Consider the following 20,301-nt stretch of genomic DNA (forward strand, 5'->3'; position numbering starts at 1 on the left):
ACACGTTGCGTTAGCCCTGACAGGCCCTATTTGGCCCCTTTTGTGGCTACCGAAGGTTCGCATGTGGGTCAGATGTCTGATGACCTTGGAGACCGCAGGCCAATGAGCCTATTTGTGGCTCTCTGAATGTACATGGACTCCACCTCACCCCAGGAGTCCTCAGCAAAAACATCCCAAATTTTAACGCAACAGTTACGCTCTAATTTGCTATGTCTTACACACGCCTAAATCCAACCCAAAAAAAAAAAGTATTTATGACATGTAACAGTTAAACAAATATTAGAAATTGTAACACACAATGGAAGACTTTCACTAATGTTTGCAAAGAGTTATAGTGTTTCCAAAGTCAAACCACTCCCTTATGAGATATTTACCGAAAACAAAAGAATTAACACTGAAATTAGGAAATTTTATGGAAGTATTAGGAAAAATAATGCATTTTAAATTTTTAGCACTTCTCTTCATCACTAAAATTTTCATTGTGCAAACTATAATATTTATAATATACTATTTACTAAATAAAATATATTTGGATTTCTTTAAAACCATGATTTCCTTTGTCACTCAGCTAATATTCTGGAATAAATCTTAATTAAAATAGACGAAGCCATATTTAATGAAATGAGGTGAGAAGACTATTATTGGAATGGCTAAAAGATATTAAAAGAATTGCTTTATGTGGTGAGTGTGCGTGTGTGTGTGTCTCTGTATGCTCAAAGCATTTCTAATGAACTTTCCTAGTGAGCTGTGACGCGTTGCAATAGAGCATACAGGCCTTGTATGAGCACACACATTTTTTCTTTTTTTATGAAAAGCAGTTTCCTGCTCATGTAAAACAGGCCGGTAGGCTACAATACTCTGAATTTACCACAGCTGCACTGGCAGAGAGAGGGAAAAATAAATATTTTCAGGTGTGATGATGTACTTCTCTTCTCAGAATAAAAAGTGTTGAGGATTCCCCCAAACAAGCGGCAAACTCCATGAAGACCAGTAACAGCCAAACAATTTAATAAGATACATTCAATTTCATTGTGCAACATTTGTCAATTGTTAATGCTATAGACGCCAACATAAGACCAATGCCAATTTTGTCTGAACGTGCGTGGAGATTCCCATGCTGTCTGTAAGGCTAATTGCACTTCATTCAACGTACCTTAATCTAATAAATAAACATTAACTTCTCTCGGGAGCTCTTGCATAGGCTACATTTTTAGAGAAGTGGGAAAACAATTCTCCATAAGACTTATCAAAACATAAACAACAACAAAAAAAAAGCATACAAACATTTTTTTTTAAAAAAAACAATAGCAATTAATAAGCACCCTGAAACACTAATGCAAAGTTTTTTTCCTCTTCTTTGATTTCTTATTCATGAAGTTATACATTACCCCATTTTGCCCAAAGACATTTGCAGAAGTGTGCAGTAAAGAAATTGGGAGGAACTGTGTTGAAGGATGGAGTAGCAGTCATACATCAGTCCTTCAGTACACCTGTCCTGCGAGTTCTTTCTTTCAGACAACAAGTTTGTAGTAAAAAAAAATTGACAGACTGTTTATTCCTCGTGTGTCTTTGTGTGTCTGTGTCTAGCAGGGGAAGGGGGAGTTGACATAAAGAACGGCGCAAATATGGGTCCTGGGGCCGAGTCCTTCATAGAAAGGAGGCAGTGGGAATGAAATGAAGCCGCAGGGGACAGACTCTGTGTCTCCTGTCCTCGCCGTCTCTCACTCCCCCCCCTTCCCCTCCCCCCCTGTACCCCGTCTTCTCCCCATCAGTCTCTGGAGCTGACCTCACAGTGCTGAGGCGATGACTGGGTGAATGGCGTCACGGTTGGCCGTCATGCTTTTGACGGCCAGAGGGGTGGCGATGTCACAGCTGTGGGGAGATAGAGCACTGCCACTGGCCGGCTGCCATGTGGGACCGGTCACATAGGCCGACGTGGTGGCGCTGTACCCCATGTAGGGTGACACTTGGGTGGGAGGGTGGTAGGGAGGGATGCTGGGCGCTGTGACATAGCTGTTCACTGTGGGCAATCCATTCGGCGTCTGGGCGAGGGAGAGAGGAGAGAAAGAAGGAGATTAGCAGGTGAAAATCTGCTAAAATTATAGGTCTGAAAGGTCATTTATAGAAAAACATTTTTCGATCAGCTTAACTGTTTAGTGTCAAAATCAGTTAGCAAATTCCATTAATGGTTTTCCTCACAGTTGGAAAAAAGCAAATTATTCACCATGAAAAGATTCTTAAATGTCGTCGGTTGAGAAATTACGGAGAAGGCAATTTTAGCCACAGTATTTTAGTGAACTCAACACAGGTAGACAAGCAGCTGACTTGTAATGGGAGAGGGAAAAAAACTGAGGCAAACTGTATAAGAAAGTGAAAGGAAAAGTGAAGCCGGTTGAATTATAAACAGCAGAGACTTAAATTGTAACTTGGATATTACAGCCACCACATAAAAAACCCCCCATTTTTCCAATTTTGATGAAAGTATGAATGATCAATTATGCGCTCATGCCCCTGGAACATATTAAACATATATAAAAACTGTACATGCATGATTGCCCTTGTGTGTATGGGACTTGTTTTCTACCAAAAGTGGACTTTTCTTCGGCTGCGATGATATACCACGCCAGATGATGGGAGACAGGGTGGTTGGGGGCGCCACAAAACAGATGTCATGAGCGATTGAGAGTGAAAGGGCAGGAAGAGGGGAAATATGATAGAGAATGAGGCGAGCATAGGGTTCGAAAGCATGAATGGGCTTTGCTTTTCTGGCACAGCGACAGGACTTAACTTGAGGAATTCACCAAAGCATTTCAACAGGGAGGCCGAATTTCTGTTCCTGGGTGGTCTGCGACTACTGAGAATAATTTCTACAATTGGGAACTTTTCTGTTTTTCTGAGGTATTTTCATAGTTTTGCCTGAGCGGCAGAGTCACCGGCCATTTCTTCAAAGTAGATATGAAAAATGACACACCAAACTGACATTTGTGGTGATTATTCAACATGACTATAGAGAGAAAAACTGGTTTTGTGTGTGTGTGTGTACGCACGCGCCAGTGGGTGTCTGTGGGTCTGACTGTGGGTGTTTGGGTGTGTGTGGGTGTTTGTGTGTCTTCACTTGGCTCAACAATACTTGCAGCTTATTTCATAAAGTGTAACACAGGACTTCAGCTTTGTTTAAAAAAAAATGTTTTTTCATTTAAATCAATTAGTCTAACTGAGAAGCTTTCTAAAGATCATTTTACCTTCCACTAATGAAAAACACACATTTACTGTGCATAAATACACACATACAGTATATACAAAATAACAGAAAACACCTTTCAGTATAATGCAATCCACTACAACAACAACAACAGCAGTAACTGCAGTCTCAGAGTCAGTACAGATGTGAATCAACACCTGTCTGACACAAAGTCAACAAGATTAAAACATTGGAAGCTGTATATAGGTTGTCTTATTGCATCATTTATTTGATTAGGTGTATCTGTTCATTTGTTCAGGGCCATTTGTCTACAGTGAATATACTTTGATTTAGAGTTTTATTTAGAGTTTAAGAATATATTTATAGAAATATGTTAAATTAAAACAGTTGTGCAGTGTATTCATAACTTACTGATTGTGATTAAAATCAGTTCAGGTTTACCTTTTCTTCTTCTTCCTTTATTTTGTTCCTTTTTAATAATAATAGGCCTGCTTGTTAATAATAATACTTGTTAATAATAATACGTGTTGTAATGTTTTGAATCACTATTATTAAGCACAAGTAAACCAGAACTGAATTATGAATAATAAAAGAAATCAACCAAATAATTACAATCCAAACGGATTCACCTTGTCACGCGCTGATCCCGTTGTTTATATCGGGGAAAAAACAATCGTTATTTTACAGTTTCAATGTTTTTAAAAAGCAGGTTAATCAAGCATGAACAAATATTTAATGGAATTGAATTTTAGCTTTTGATTGTTTGTTTTTATGAATAGATGTTTCATGCGTTTTCGAGCACCGACCTCGCCGCGCGCACTTCGCTCTCGACTCAACCCTAAATCTATTTTAATGATGCTCTTCTTCTTCTTCTTCTACTTCTTCTTCTCAGAGAGAAAACCTGAGAGTCTCATGGGTGCATCTGCCCGCAGCACCCCGCATAGCGCCTATAGGCCACATATTTCTAACCGCATAGAGACTTCAGTTTATACGATTTAGGCCTAAACTGATATTTGACACAGTAACAGAAATAAAAAAAAAAAATGACCTTCAGAAGTTTTCAGTGTCCCAAATGGATTAAAGAAGCGCTGCTTAAACTCTAAGAAAATATTAAACATAAGAGGAAATGCGTCACTAGCATGACATCTTAGGAGCAAATGAATTAGTTTGAAAAAAATCAGGGGCCTTTCAGCCTCTGGTGTTTGATCACGGTCTTTGCATGACATCTCTCTCTTTTACTGTCTCTGTCTGTCTCACAAATCAACATTTCAGATGTATTTAACATTCGATGTTGAAGCTGCAGTTCCTGTATGAAGTCTGAGTGACAAAGGCACGCTTAATCCTCCAGTGTTTTGGAGAAACTGAACTCGCTGCACCATCTTTTGTTTTTCATGCAATAAACTTTGTAATTTATAGAGTTGTTATTTTCTGCATTTAATGGCTCACTTCTGTTTTTGTATAGCTGGCTGGCTAACCGCTCTGACAGTCAGTGTGTGTCCACTGTGTGCTTGTAGACCAACTCTCAACGCTCCTAATCTCACTGTGTCGGCCCTGCTTTCTGCGTAACGAGCATGAAAACTGCCCCGCGATAAAGTGACAAAATAAATTATGCGCCATGAAATTGCTTTTTTTTTTTTTTTTCCTATAAGGAGAATCGCGCATCCTGTGCAAAAAAAAGACTAAGCAAGCACGCATGCGCGTACACAGTGCTGTCATCACAACCCTTCATTTGTTACCTACTCTGGAAAAGCAAAAATAAGATCTAAAGGCACGTAAATACGTTTACATAAACTAATAGAATAAATATTTATAGAAAATTAGACAAAATTAATACAAATCTAAGCAACAACTATCCCGAATTTATAGCGGTTTATGGTCTTTAAATGTTAAAAAACTAACTTAATTTCACTTAAAGTAGAAATGCGGAAATTCGGCGTCTATTTCAGCGTGAATCGACTCTCCTTCATTTGAATTTGACTGTTTCACGTAGTCTATATTTATCGACTCCAACAACTGAATGCAAAACAGTAAAAGTCCCGAGAGTTTAGGCCCTCACGAGAGTTGATTTAGACCAAACAGCTTATACTGTATTTTCTCGCACAAGGCAAAATGAGACAAAATGACGCAGTGGTCGACGTTCATTGCCATCCAGTTCAATGTCTTGACTCAAACCCTGCATGGACCCAGCCCATTAAAATATACTACAGTTACCCGTAAACAGACTAGGTCTTATGGGCCTTAACAGTAATGGAGTGTTAAAATAGCCACACTCGATTTAAAAAACCAAACAGCTAAACAAAAAATCAACAGAACAACTATCCACAACTCTGTAACCTACTCATAATTAAATACCGTAATTTATACTCTTAGGATTCATTGGAAGCACTAACCATGCAAGCAAGACCTGCAGGTAGTGCGCCTTTATAAAGCCAAAATAGAAAAAAAATAATAATTAGATATTATTTTAAAATGCACCCATTACCAGCAAGCCAATAGAAAGAGCGCGTTAATGCTGTGAAAGGGAAATTTCCAGGCCACATAATTATTAAAATATCATAAAAGACTGTAGTTACATTTACAGCCTGATTGCCAGACTTTTTGGATAAACTGTTTTGGTTACAGAAAAAAGAGACGTATCCCTTTATTATTATTATTTTTTTTTTTACCTGTGTGTATTTTGCTTCAGGTTCTAAATGCGGTTTATCCACGCCATTGACTAGTGGAGAACTTGCTGGTGGGAAATTAGTCCTGTTTATAGCGCTCCATTCCTCTAGTTTGGCGCTGGAAAAGGATGGACTGTCACTAACTGGGGGGGCAAAAGAGAAAGAGAGAAGAGAGGAAAGTCAGAGAAAGGGTTTGAGATTAGGAGAAAAAAAAAAAAACGAAAAAAAAAAAAAAAAAAAAAAAGACCCGCACAGGCCGCTGATACTCATGCATCCACCAGGCAGGTTAGCCAGGCTCCATAAGACACAATAAACCCTGTGACATTTTGCACTTGAACGGTCATTTGTCAGTTTGCGCACAAGCTCATATGCTGATTTGTGGGGCGTTAACTTTTTTTTTTCTATTCGTGAATAGTTAAACAAAAATATCTGCTTAAGTGTCAAATCCAAAAAAAATCGACATCATCAACTATTGAGTTTTTCATTTTTCTTTTAATTTTTTCCCCCTTTTGTAATTCTCCTTAAGTGACATCATATCTTAAAATCTGAGTTTGTTTCAGGAATTTTTTACTTCAGTCATTAATCAACAAACCTGATCAGGGCTTTTAGCAACAACACTGAGAGAAAGTGGAATTATCTACGTGTTTTTCCACTTGGCTAAATACAACCGTGTTTAGACTAAACGTTTAGTGAACATGGTGCCTCCTGGAGATCGGATCGAGGCCCAGTTGAAGATGGTTTAGAGAGGTAAGACAACTCTCTGGAGGGTCAGGGTTGGACGTTTAAGCCCACCGCAACGTCTTCCTGTTGGCGACAAATTAGATTTACTTTTCACCGTCTCCCTCCTCTTTGTGTGTGTGTGTGTGTGTGTGTGTGTGTGTGTGTGTGTGTGTGTGCGATCATATCATACACGGTTCACAGTAGGAAAAGCAAGCCCACCAATGTTATAAAGCTTTTTCTTTTTTTTTTTTATCTTAATTTTTTTTTTTTGTATTCACCCACAGAAATTCAGCCTGCAGTATGTGTGTGTGTGCGTGCGTGTGTGTGTGTGTATGTGTGTGTGTGTACTCGCATGCGCGTCATGCATTAATTTAAATCTCTAGAATTATTACATTTAAGTGAAATCACCAAAAACCTGTTAATGTCAAGCGTCTCTCTATTGTTTTCTTTTTATATGGCTTTTGTATGTGCAATTTGTCATAAATTCCCACTTACATTTTATTAAAAATAATCTCCCTGGTGCAACGTTACTCAATCCTACTTTTAAAAAAACTTAAACCCGGCATTCAGAAACCTGCCACAAACATCTGCTAATCATTTGGAAATGCACAAATTGTTTAAAAAGGCCATATTTTCAAAACACATTCCTCCGCTGTGATTTCTGGTGGATATCTGCGTCACATTTGTCTTGTTTATTGCCCGAGTTAAGCTCGCATGGCGGCGGTGGAGAGGAGCCGGGGCGTGTTTCTGCATGGAAGCTCTGAATCCTGACAGCAGGACTCTTGCTCTTGCACTGACAACACTTCCCCTCCTGCCACTGGAAAACAGGCTCTCAGAAAAATCCCGTCCACAACACCGAGCCCGACCATTAACACTGATTTATGCCGGATCCTGTTTCACTGTTTCCAAAACAGTTGTGGTCTTGTTGAGTGCGCGCCAAAGTTATCTGGGCCTACCTGCATTTGTGACACATGTAGCCTATGACAAACACAACGCAATGCAACACAGGATATATATCTTATGGCGAGCTGACTCTTTGAGGCCTAAATCACAATACGCAGCACTAAAAGTCTGGCTCCAAGTCATGGCAAACATTCAGAACACCTCATTTTGATGCACTTCATCTCACCGCCTTTCCCTCTGCTGTCCCTCTAATATTCCACATCCGCTTCTTAATTATTACTGCAAGCCGGGCCATCTGTTTCTGAACTAACCTGCCTCCCTTTCAAATCAATAAGAGCAGGCAGGTCAAATGGCATTTTAAGCTCTCTCGCCATAGAGGCCGGCGAGTTCGTAACGTCCTAATACTTATTTTTGGGAGCTTAGGCTATAAAAAACAATTAGAGTAACTCAGGGGAAAAAAAAAAAAATAAAACCACTCCCTCTCTTAAACGCACACACATTCGCGCTCTTGCGGGCAAAAAAAAAAAAAACTCTCAAAAAGTTGGATATATGTCGTGCAATAAACAAATGCAACCGCCCTCCATGCAGCCATGCTTACTTTGTTGCTCTGTAATAGACCGTATCCCCAGAATATCTGTCACAGAGTGCGAGGAAGGCCATATCCTGTGCATGGCCATGTGTCCGGGAAGGGTGGGCATGCCGGGGGGAGTGGGCACTTTGGACGTCGGGTATGAGTATAAGTGGTTGTATGGTAACGTTGGCTGTGGCGGTGGGTGAGGCGCCTGCTTGCCCGACTCATACTGGCTCTGCTGCGACAGATTCCCGATCTTGTTGCGGAGGATCCGACTGATGGAGCTGACGGACGGCAGGTTGAACTTGTCGCAAACACCGTCGGCGAGTAGCCTGTCCCGGATCTCCCAGGCAAAAATCCCCGGGTCTCTCTGCTTGTATGTCCGTATGTGCTTGACCACGGTGGGTGTGGTGACCCGCGGCTTGCTGCCTCCGATGGCCCCCGGGAGGATGGAGCCGGTCTCGTTGTAGCGGGCCAAGATCTTGCTGACGCACCCGTGGGAGACGCGCAGCTGCCTGCTGATGTCACAGGGTCGAATTCCGAGTTGGGCCAGCTCCACTATCCGGAGCCGGATTGCGTTGGGGAGCGGTCTGCCGTTCACGAAAACACCGCCGAGTTGGTTCACCTCACCGAAGGCTGGCTCTGGTGTCAAAAACAAACACACAGAAGGGCAGAACAATGAGACAGCGATTAGGTAACCAACCCAAGGCCCACCACTGACTGCTAACACCCGTGTTAAAGCACTTATTTACAGGGCCTAACAGTTCTAACTACACTCACAATTAGCTATAAACAATCAAATATAGCAAAGTTATGAAGCATTAAACTGTCTTTTTATTCTAGTTATTGAAGCTGTGTCCTTTATCAGAGCATTGTGCCTTTAACTCTTTAATGTCTCTTAAAAGTTGATTTGGAAGAAAACATAATTACGCAGGGCGCATCTTTACGTAAAGAGCGACTTTTAAGTAATTTTATCAAAAATATGTTTACTCAAAAATACAAATTTATCACTTTTAGTTAAGTTTGTTGTCTTGGTGAGAAGTACCAACTTAATAGCTGACTTTTTGCTGTCGTGCACACAAGCTAAACTTCACACGGATGTCCAGTAGCCAAAAAGCAAGCATAACTGTCATGAAATAATTCAGTCTACTAGTTTCTTCCCGCAGGATTAAACACGAGCCAATCTGAGTCGTCACAACAACACAGGGAGACAATATCTTCGCTATATTCCCACCTTGCCGTTGGACAGTTCGCTGCATCCCTGACGAGAAGAGAGAGAGAGAGAGAGGGGGAAAAAAAAAAAAAACACGATTCAACATTGAACTCACCCATCGCGTTAAAGCCGCAAAAGAAGAATACGGAGTCCTGGTTGTGCCTCCTGCGTGGATCCTGCTCCGCGTCCAGCGTGTCCACTGTCCAAAACCGCGTCCAAGAAAATCTTCTTGCGCGATAAGGAACAAGAGGAACTAAATTCTCGATCTGTTTCCTGACGGTGCTGGCTACAGGCTTACATTTCTATCTGCTGAAATAAGGAGGCTGGTCTTCCAACGATTCTCCCCTGCTGATTGGCTGGACTCTCCAATAGAGTTTCGAGATTGTGTAGATCCGCGTTGCTATTGGTTAGAAAGTTTGACATGACAAGTCTACAGAGATCCCCCCCCCCCTCTCCTCCTCCTCCTCCTCCTCCCCCTTCCTCCCCCTTGTCCTCCTCCTCGTCCTGCTCTCTCCCCATCAGAAAGCAAAGCTGGGGATATACCACCATGAATGCGTTTGTTATTGAGACAGATAAGGTAAGTATAGTGCAATATCATCATTTTGGATCAGATCTTCACATTTCCAACGCTGATGTGGCGCTAAATAAATCAAAAAAGTTGCGTAAAAAGCTCCAGTTGGGTGACCATCACACCGAATTAAAACCTGAAAAAATATTAATATATAGAGAAAAGCACATGAACTTGTGCAACTAAAACCCCGCGTATAATTACTCTATGTTGTCTGTTGCTTGTGTTTTTATGACTAATATTAAATCTTTCCATCTAAACTAAATATCCACGTTTTACTATGAAAACAAAAAAGTTGGAAAACCTGTATTTGGGTGGCTTTACGCTCCACTACACCACCCTTCATCTCAACCTTTTAAATGGCATCATTAAGGAAATGGGAGGAAATGAATGATTGGTTTTGAGTAATGTAATTGGGCCGAGCTGATGTTTTTGTATGTAAATTGTATGTCCACGCGCTCGAGGATTGTCACACATTTATTCTCACTTGTCGCCCGTGTTTTTTTTTTTTTTATTCATCTTTACGCATCAAGCACTTGAGTGCTACACTTTGCAAAAACACGCCAAAAAAAGAAATCCTTCACGGGAGGATGTTTTGCTGAAAATGAAGGCCATCAAGAGACAAATGTTTAACCTGCGGAAAGAATCCGCCTGCTCATGCAGTTTGAAAATAAATGGAGGGATTGTACCCATGCCAGATTTAATTCTTCTATCAATTTTAAAAATATAGATGATTTTATTTTAACTGTACGTGTGTGTAACGACCATTCCGCATTAAATTGTTATTTTAAGTAAATAATTTATTATATATATTTACATTTCAAGTTGTAAGCTCATTTGATTTGCATTAAGGCTTTGCACCGGACAGGCCAAAAGGTTTCTTTTTTTGCCAATTGCGCACAAGCAATTTAGGCTTTTAGGCGCATATATGCTAAAGAAATTAACTTTTATGTCTCATCCTTCACATAGCTGCATTTCAGTGTCAAAGTTTGCAGAAGAATATCTTAAAAGGGGGATAATTTCTAGCTTAACTGCCTCCGCATACATGGAAACCCCCACTTGCAAGCGATAAGAAAGATTTGTTGCTTCCCGACACGAGAAACAAACACACGCCATAACTTTGCGCCTCCACTCTCTCCCCTTTTGACATATGCTTTGGGTTTTCTCGTGTCATATTTTAAAAAGGCCACGGCGCATGACTGACCCTCATCTCTGTGCAACCTAAAGGGATCAACGTTGCATGTAGACATCAAACGGCGCTCCCGTACAGCCGTGCAATTAGGAATATCGTTGAAAACCTCTGCTGACATTAAACACCGAAGCGACTCTGAGGGGCCAAAATGTACACAAAGTATTCCTCAGTATTTGTTTCAGCACGCACAGCTCTGTAGGCTGAATACTGGAGGGAGGGAGGGGAGGGGGGGTGGTGGTGGGGGGGGGGCGTGCTATACCTACATTTTTTTTGTTTAAAGTTCCCCCACCTTTTCTTAATGGCATAAATCTCTGAAATTACACAGATTTAAATTTTTAAAGAGGCGCAAATTAACGCTTTTCTGGATATATTTGTTGTTTATATGAGAGTTTATTTGCCTTATGACGACCGACTGGGGGTCTTAGTTGACTCATTTTTAAAAAATTTACCACTTTATCACCGCTTTTAACCCCCCTCCACCCCTCCAACCCCACCACCTGCCCACCCCTGCTCAGCTCCCAGGCCACTAATGCGTCAAGGATAATGTTTACCGCGGGGAAACGTGCTCAACTTGTTTCCACTGAGGTGCCTCTGGTGGCTGAAATAACAAGAGGTCAGTTGTGGAAGGGGGGGGATCAAAGGTCTCCGCAAACTGCTCCATCTTCAACCTTTTCAGACTAAACGGACACCTTCCTTCCTTCCTTTTTTTTTTCTCTGATAAAACTCATCATGTACAGCAGATTACATGTCCGTCCACTTGAGCAGACATGACGCTGCAGACGCAGAGGGGGCCATCGCCGGTTTTTCCTGCACGTTTATCCGATTAATGACATCACAAACAACTGGAAGATATTAACAGTATATCGCTGGTTGAAAGAAATAATTGCAGTTTATTGAAAGCATTGTTCAAATTTCCCATCCAGTCGGATAAATTATGTTATTATTACATTCAGAGAAAGAATTGCAAATGATCCGATCATATTATTAGTAATATTATTATTATCAGCATATTATCACGAAAAAATAATAATAATAATAAAGTCACTTATTTGCAAATGGGGAGGCTGTTAAGGTGGGTTAAAGAAGTTTCATATGCTTATCATTATCCCGTCAGCACACTGTGTGTTTGGCCTTGTAGTGAATGGGATCTTATGTGTTCTAAATGTAGATGTAATCTTTAATAAATATGTATTTAAGCTGTAGATCTTCACTCCATGTTTTCATTAACTTACCGGACCCGGAGCGCCACTTTGCTAACAGGCTTCCACGCATGATTTCCAGACTCTACATGCCTGTCACATGCCTGTATGGTCCACAAGCCAAAAAAAAAAAAAAAAAAAATCGTCCATGTCGAATTGAATTGTTCATACCGCCTGTTGAGGCAAAGCATCACTTGTCTGACAAATTGTGTTGCCTGATGATGGACTGGAGAGCCGCGACTCGCTCTGCTGCAGGAGACAGCAGGCCGAATAGTTTTATTACCTGCTCTCATGTTATGTTTCTCTGAATGTAAGGAGGTAATGCTCATTGTTTTGCACATAATCTACTATGAGACAGTCTTACACTTTAATCAGTGTTGCAGTTGGTTATATATTATATTTGCACCAGAAGTTTTAAGATGAAGATAACTACATTATAATTTACTAAAGAAATTAAACAACATTAAATTATTGTCTTTTAAACTGCATTTCTGGCTTAAATCCTGCAGGATGTATATAGCTAATGGATTTTCTTGTCTGAATATGTTGCAGAGTTCTGCTGTGTGTGTTTGTCTGGTGTCCTTTAGGGTTTATATGCAAAACTTTGCAATGCAGTGCTTGCAAAACACACTCCCATTGTGTCTCGATAATCTATGATTTAACGCTTGAGGAAGATTTTGTAAATAATACCAATTTTTTTGCACTTCCTCCAGCTTGATTTCTACATCCGTTTATTTTTTCTCTTCAGACAGTTGGATTACATTTTTTTTTTTTTTTAACAAACTGCTCAAGTGTATTTACACCTCTTTAATGCACGCAACCCCTGTTTCGTTTGGAGATAGAAAATATGAATAAACCTGCAACAGCATGATCATATTTTTCCTCTAATGATTCCAAAATCGGACGACTTTGTATTAATTTGTAATATTTGTTCCTCTTGTTTACAGATCCCTTCCTTTATTTACGTTTATGGAATCTGTTCAGCAAACAGGAGCTCTTGTCTCAGCTGGATCGTGAAGCTGCTACAGTATAACACCGCTGTCTGGATGAAGGTCTGCACTTGTACCTGTTTACATCACAGTGTCTGCTTTGGTCATAGTTGTTTCCACGGCTAGAAAGTCCTTATTGACTCAAGATGATGGAAGATATTAATGTTTTGCCTCTTGTCCTCTTTTTTTTCAGATTTCTGTGCGCCATTAAAGGATGGGTTCATAATTTTTCAAGTGTGTCTAATAACAACAGTCAGGTGGCCATATGAACACTGAAACAGGTTTTGCTCGCTGTAATCATTCCTCCTGTTCATACTGACCATTAAAGGATCCTCTCCAAATGTGTTATGTGTGGACAAAAACCCCACAGCCCTCGTTTTGAGCCAAAAAAATGTATTTAAAAGTGAATCTGACGCTTATATGAGCCTTCAACCATCTGTGGATATTTTCCACAGTCACAACTTTTTTAGTTACAAATTCCCTCTTTGTGTCTCCACAGACAGTGTTTTCCTGTTGAGCTGCGGTGGAAGTATAGCAACAAAAAGGGGGGAATTTGGCTCTAAAAAAGGACTGTAAGACGCTTGTGAATTTTGTCAACCGTCACTTACACTGAAGGTGTATTATGCTGGGATCACTTAATGGCCAGTGTGAAGAAGGAGGAATGATTACAGCAAGAAAAACTTGTGTCAATATGGACACCTGACTGTTGTTTTAGGACGTAGTTGAAAAAATTGTGAAGCTGTCCTTTAAGGTGATGTTCCTCCAATGCAATGGATACCAAATTTGAAAGGATACTGAATGCCAGAATGAAGTAAGAAAAATAAAATTATAATAATTTAAGGCGCTGACAGTCCTAACCAGGCAAAATATTAAGCTGCACATCATTAAAAAAGTGAAATAGTGGAGAAAAAAAATCTTTTTTTTACTTCTAGCGAGCACTTAACACTCCCATAAATAACATCATGATGGACACCAACATCCACTGTTCCCCAAAGATTAAGAATCCTGTTCACATGTTTAATGTCTCATCTTGTTATAATGAGAAAGGAGGTGGAAAAAAAACATGAATTATACATTTTAGCGCCTCCAATCTTGCTTTTCTTTCTTGTCGAGTACAGATAAATTGTGTTTGGTGGCACAAAACTTCACAGATCCACCTCAGTCCGTTTACACTGTAGGCTTGAAAAACAGCTATGAGCTGTGATGTCGCAACCACTCCCACTTCAGCTATCCTCCTTCATGTGTGAACAGAGTTTAACCACCTTTTTGCTTTTTAATTTACAACAAGTGAGGACATGATGAACCTTTTTTTTTTTTCTCAGCAGTTGTTGTCACCACTAAGAGAGAGAGAGAGAGAGAGAGAGAGAGAGAGAGAGAGAGAGAGAGATCCAGCACTGCATGAGAAAAAAATATATATACCTGGGACTGTTTTACACCAAATAAAATATCAAGCAGCCCAAAGAGTTGCTTATAGTTGCAGGATTTCGATTAAGCCTGATCGAAAAAGTATAAAGGAAAGTTTGTGTGTATGTTGAACAACTCGTTCATATTCCCTCTTTGTCCTCAGTGGAGTTTAGTTTCATGTTGCGGTGGATAAAATGTGGGTTATTGGTTTATTGCATCTAATAAAACGATCCAATCAAACGTAATCAATGGAAAATCGATTTTCTCTCGCAGCTTCGTATATTTTACCTGATTGATACTGATCCCATTAAAGAATATATCGTATAATCTCCGTTTCTTCAATTAACACACCTGAAATATTCACACCTGTAACCGAATTAATGCAAAAATAATGACGATGTTTCTTCCTCATTTCTGTGTAAAAATCATTTCATCCTTGAAGGATCAAAGCAGGATCGAAACGTTCTGAAATGATTATTGGTTTTATTATTATGATTTGCATTTATATTCAGCACCTGTGAAATGCGTTTATCAGCTATAAAAAATGCTGTTATACATCAACCATTCATCATTCATTCTATTAATATAGAAACAGGCGACAAATATTATTCTATGTTTGTTTTTTCTAAAGATGTTTAAGCAACCAAACATCACTTTTATTGCCATAGTAACCTAATCAATCATTTTATATTCACGTTTGAATCGTTCAGAGCTGCAGGTGTCACACTGAAAGCCGAAACCACAAAGAAATTAACTTATTGACACGCCTAGTCGATCCATCACCACCCGAGCGCTATTAAAGTGCATTAAAAAAGTGCTGAATAATAATAATTAAAAAACTACATTTAAAAAGAAAACAAAAAACAACAGAAATGATGCGATTTTTATCTGAAGTCGTAAAAATTAAGTTATTCTTCATATTGTAAATAATATTTTTTGCAAGTAACTAGAAAGTCAAAAAAAATTATCGCTGTAAAGTTATTTTGTTGAATATTATGTTTTTAAAATATCTTTATTATTATTTTTGTTATTATTATCAGACTATATTTCCCACGCAGTGATTTATTTTCTAATAATCACATTCATTCATTGCAGCCTGATGGGTGTGAGTCATCTTCTATCAAGACACAAGTGAGTTGAATTGGACTGACTGTAATCCGCCCACTGATTCCTCTTTGTGGTCCCAAACAGAAAAAAAACAAAAAAAAACAGGCTACATCCTGTACTACTACTGCAGCAGAGTAGATTTCCTTATCTGCAGAGCCGCGTTGCTGCTCAGATTCTCCGCAGAGAAAACTGCAAAGGGGTGAATAAATGTTCCCAGTAGGATCCTGCGGGAAATCCAAGTCACCACTAACAGGTTATTATGGGGACGCGCGGTGATTTCTTGCTTCACAGAGGGGTTGGAGGTCTGTCATCTCATACCAACTGTCCCCAAAACGGACTGCAATAAGATACACACATGTGGAGAGTTATAGTGTGTGAGTGAGTGTGTGTGTGTGTGTGTGTGTGAGCTCAAGGCCCAGCAGCAGTTTGTCACCCAAATGCTCCACTAATCCAGTTTATGAAGGCGCAGAGCTGTTTGATACAAATAAGATAAGACTATATGGAGATTTAATGTGTGGAGGCTGCTGCTTTTTTTTTTTTTGAAAGGGGGGGAGGGAGGGGTGGGGGGGGATGCTATGGCTTGGGCGCCTTTAAAATAACCCGCATTGATGACTCTAACCTTTGCCGTCCAAACTGCGGTGACACCATTAAAGTCTTTCTGCAGGTTAGCACTTCTCCCGGGCTGAGTGGCCCGGTAACTTTAGTGCGGCCTTAATGAGGACGAACGCGGGTTAACGACGTATGTAGTCGTGTTTCAGAGGCCAGGCCTGGGTTTCAGCAGAGAGGGACAAAAAGAAACAATATTTACGACACTTTTAAGCATACATCACTTTGACATCTGTTCGTCTGGCACCTGGCATCCATTAGTATTAAATATTTCATTCCGCCCTAATTTGGACCCCTCTTTGTCCCGAATGCAAGGACACTGAAAAATGGAAAGCTCCATCTTTACTGCGCTTTTACGCGGCGTTTCCTTTGTGCAGAAACGTGCAAATGGGGTGTTGATACAGACCACACCGCCGTGTTATGCACTAGACTCTGGGAATCGTTGAGTCATACCTGGATTGCACTTATATTAAATTTCCTCATCCATTAAGATCCCAGCATAAGCGGAGAAACATTCCTGCAATTAGTCAGCTTTTGGGCGCACAAGCGTCTCTTTTTTTTTTTTACACAGTGTTATTAGATTACTGAGTAGACTGAGTGTTCAATATCCTCATAAACAAACAGAGGCCGACAAGAGTCAGATGTATAATGTCAGGGAGGATTGTAAGAAAGATTATGCAGTTGAATTGTGTTTATGAAGCCTGCCGCCAGGAAAAAAACCGGCGTGGAGTAAATGTTAGGAATGATAGGAATAAAAAGCAGGAATGATAGAAAGTTCTATAATTATCATTCCTAACTTTTCACCTTGTTCTCTCCTTAGAAGCCCGGGAACCTGCAGGTGGTGTAATTCTTTCTGCTTTCATGGCGAAGTGAACAGCTCACAGCACTGAAGCCTCATAAATCCGTTCTGCATGCTGCATGGTTGCACTCCAACATGGAAATGAGGTGAGGCTGCTGCACTTGATTGCAAAATTTAATAGCAAGTTGCATGTTAGTGGAATCTGAAGCAACATATTTTGGCAGGAGAAACAGGTAGAGTGAGGTGAGTTGATTTTTTACTGGTTTGTATATGTGGAGAAACAGATGGCAGATGCTTCCAGGAATCCGACTCTGGGTCAATAATCTATCCCGTCATTTCCTGGTGACGAGAAGCAAGTGTTTTCATTTTCTAAAGTCTTCCTGTGTGTCATTGTTGGGTCACGTTCTCTACACAGGATCAGTGATGGCTGCTGAGTCAGTGCCAAGACTCAGACTCTGACCGCACAGCCTGGTTCTTCCAAAATGCAGTGGCGCCATCTGGTGGACATTTATGAATCAAGAAATCTGTAAATGATACATCAACTACTGCAGGCATTAAAGTTTACCTTAGCAGCCACTGCCATGCACTACTACACAAGATGGTGTTTTACTAGTTAGTAGTCAAAGATTAATATTTATAGTTTTAGCTCTGAAGCAGTTTCAGTTTAAAAATTTCAAAAAATGCATAGATATGTCATTATTCCCTTATATCACCCCACTACTTACAGTGCTGTGCAAAGTGTTCAGGTACTTTAGATGTTTAGATTCTTATCCATAATGCAGGGGAGGCATTTCATTAATCCCAAATATATTCTGCAGCATGACGATGATGCCAAACATACAGCCGGAGTCATAAAGAACTCTCCTCACCGACAAGAAGAACAAGGAGTCCTGCAAGAGGTGGTTCGGCCTCCACAGAGTCCTGATCTCAACATCATCGATCAGATTACACGAAAAGAGAGAAGCAGCTGAGACGCCTGAATCCACAGAGAAACTGTGTGCTTGAAACAACCGACCTGCCAAATACCTTGAAAAATTGTGTGGAGGTGTACTGAGGAAAAATTGGTGCTGTTATAAAGGCAAAGCTGCTCACAGCAAACATTGATTTCATTTAGGTGTCTTCTGTTTACTGAAATTTATTTGAAATTCATGGTAATACTTTTGAAAGCATCCTCACTTTACTTTTAGTGCCTAAAACTTTTGCACAGCACTGTATACTGTTCTGTATCCATCCTAACCCATAATGTTTATTATTTATCTATATTAGTTCATAAGAGGAAACAGGTGCACGTCTCCTGCACTGAAATTCAGTCAGGTGCTCTGCCTTAATAATAAAAAAAAAGCAGGATCTACTGTTTATTCTTCCGGACAAAGTCAGGAATAGTTAAAAACAGAAAAGAATCATCTTATGTGTGTATAAATTAATCTAAAAGCTCAATACATGAGGTGGTTCTTTTTGCTATATTTATTGATATTACTTTGCCTTGTGCTGTATGTACCTTTGTATAGTAAAACCATCTATAAACACTTTTAAGTTAGATCCTTTTTACTACCCAATATGCTGAATGTTTGTAACTTTCTTGTTAGAATCTTTGTGTGTATTTGCCTCCATTTTTTGACTCCTAAAGTTAATATTGAGTCATTTTAGTCAGTCAGATTTACTTGTAATGCATTTTAAAATGCATTAAGCCTCTCCTGTGCAGTGTTTAGCCTGAGTCAATGAGCCTGCCTTGAATCTTAATGTGCAGGTCAGGTGATGGCTGCATGAATCCCAGCAGTGAAACCTGCAGGACAGTGATAGTTTTGCCTCTCTCAACACCTGCCACCACTGACTTTAAGCAGCATTAAACACCTTCTCCAACAGCAGCTATAGAGGATTTTCATCCTGTGCAGCTCCAAACCACCTGCCATCCTTTTCACACAGTATTCACCCCTTCATTTCAGTTCAAGATAATTAGGAGGAACATGTCCAAGTATTTTTCATAAAGTATTGTTTTCACTGTTGTCCTCTGTCTTTGTCTTGTTATTGTCTTTTGTGTAATTCAAATGGGCCAATAGGCTTTTAATGAGGATGGACTGAACAGTCTGTGTATTGTTGAAAAGGGCTGAACAAGTGTTGATAATCTCTCTGTCAGGTTTAACATGTGTCCTGTAGAGGGCAACCAAGTATCACACATAGCGCACATGTGTAACTACAAAAGACTTTAGCTGCTGTTTGTGCTCAAAAGTGATACATTTCTGGTTTAGTAAGTGCTTGTAAACATGTAAAACACCAAAAATGATCATTGCTTTGTCCTCAAAAATGTTTTTTTTTTTTTTTAACTTACTCTTATTTTTTTCAGGGCAGTCAGACATGTCAACAAGTTGGAAGTACCCATGGTCAGTGTCTCTCTTTCCACGATGCATCTCAGGAAAACAGGGACAAGACAAAACAGGTAGGAAAGACTTTCTGTTTTCCAAGCAGCCTCTTCATACCTGACATCCTCTGGTCATGAAGTCAGGAAGATATAATAACTGTGTCACTGAAATTTTATGCTATTTTAACCCAGTGTAAAATAAATAAATGAGGGTTTTTCTATTCATCAAATGCTTAAAGATGATTTACTTAGATTAATACTTTTAAAACAATAATGATTGATGAGTAATGTTCCTCCTGTTCCTCCAGCTCCTGTTGTGGAAAGTAAACGCTGACCGTCGGATCCTCTAAAGAGCCTGTTTTGACTAAGTGAGCACATATTTCCTCATAGACATTAATGCCAACAGCATGTAGTTATTTAATACAGTTTGGATCTCCCTGCTTTAAATAACAGCATATGACCACAATGAAGTGAAATGAAGTATATAAACTGATTATCATATACGGTCTTGTTCTCATTAACAGAGTAGATCTTTTAAGATACATTTACTTTTAACAGCCTGCAATTACTTTGATATTTTTTAAACATATTTTCCTCCAATGACTTTAATAATAATACAATACATTTTTTGCAGATGGCAACGGCCTCTTTGCTTCCTGTAGTTGACAATATAAACTTAATGGGACCCAAATAACCACTGGTGAGCTGTGACGATGGCGGGCGTGGAAACAACTCGGCTTAAAAGTGAGTAGTATTTCTCTATTTTTTAATCATAATATCATAACTTTTTCCTCATAATGACTGGAGGT

General features: G+C 39.7%; 3 protein-coding genes across 8 annotated transcripts in view; 2 read left to right on the top strand and 1 right to left on the bottom strand.

Annotated features, from left to right (window-relative positions):
* Positions 1-13,450, top strand: part of slc25a21 (solute carrier family 25 member 21) — a 111,268-nt gene extending 97,818 nt beyond the window's left edge. Inside the window, exons 10-11 of the mRNA XM_044374207.1 lie at positions 13,179-13,283; positions 13,414-13,450. Coding sequence (XP_044230142.1) covers positions 13,179-13,248 — 70 coding nt within the window. The 3' untranslated portion in view covers positions 13,249-13,283; positions 13,414-13,450. The remainder of the gene's footprint in view (positions 1-13,178; positions 13,284-13,413) is intronic.
* pax9 (paired box 9) lies at positions 584-11,239 on the bottom strand. Its single transcript, XM_044374205.1, has 4 exons — positions 9,388-11,239; positions 8,087-8,701; positions 5,869-6,008; positions 584-2,042 (listed from the first exon to the last, which is right to left on the bottom strand). The coding sequence occupies exons 1-4, from the start codon at positions 9,389-9,391 to the stop codon at positions 1,788-1,790; spliced, it is 1,014 nt and encodes a 337-aa protein (XP_044230140.1). The 5' UTR covers positions 9,392-11,239; the 3' UTR covers positions 584-1,787.
* A 23-nt stretch (positions 13,451-13,473) lies between the features above and the next one.
* The window catches only part of nkx2.1 (NK2 homeobox 1), a 43,388-nt gene continuing 36,560 nt past the window's right edge, over positions 13,474-20,301 (top strand). For 2 of the 6 annotated variants that reach the window (XR_006407280.1, XM_044374211.1), the window contains exons 1-5: positions 13,474-14,031; positions 15,720-15,755; positions 17,158-17,282; positions 19,478-19,570; positions 20,127-20,236. The gene's annotated coding sequence lies outside the window, so the exon portion shown is untranslated. Of the gene's footprint in view, positions 14,032-15,719; positions 15,756-17,157; positions 17,283-17,551; positions 17,784-19,477; positions 19,571-19,811; positions 19,861-20,126; positions 20,237-20,301 lie in introns of those variants that run through there. The other 4 variants (XM_044374214.1, XR_006407281.1, XM_044374213.1 and 1 more) reach the window with 4 other exon arrangements.

Source organism: Thunnus albacares, chromosome 15 (genome assembly GCF_914725855.1).
Source record: "Thunnus albacares chromosome 15, fThuAlb1.1, whole genome shotgun sequence".
NCBI lineage: Eukaryota > Metazoa > Chordata > Actinopteri > Scombriformes > Scombridae > Thunnus > Thunnus albacares.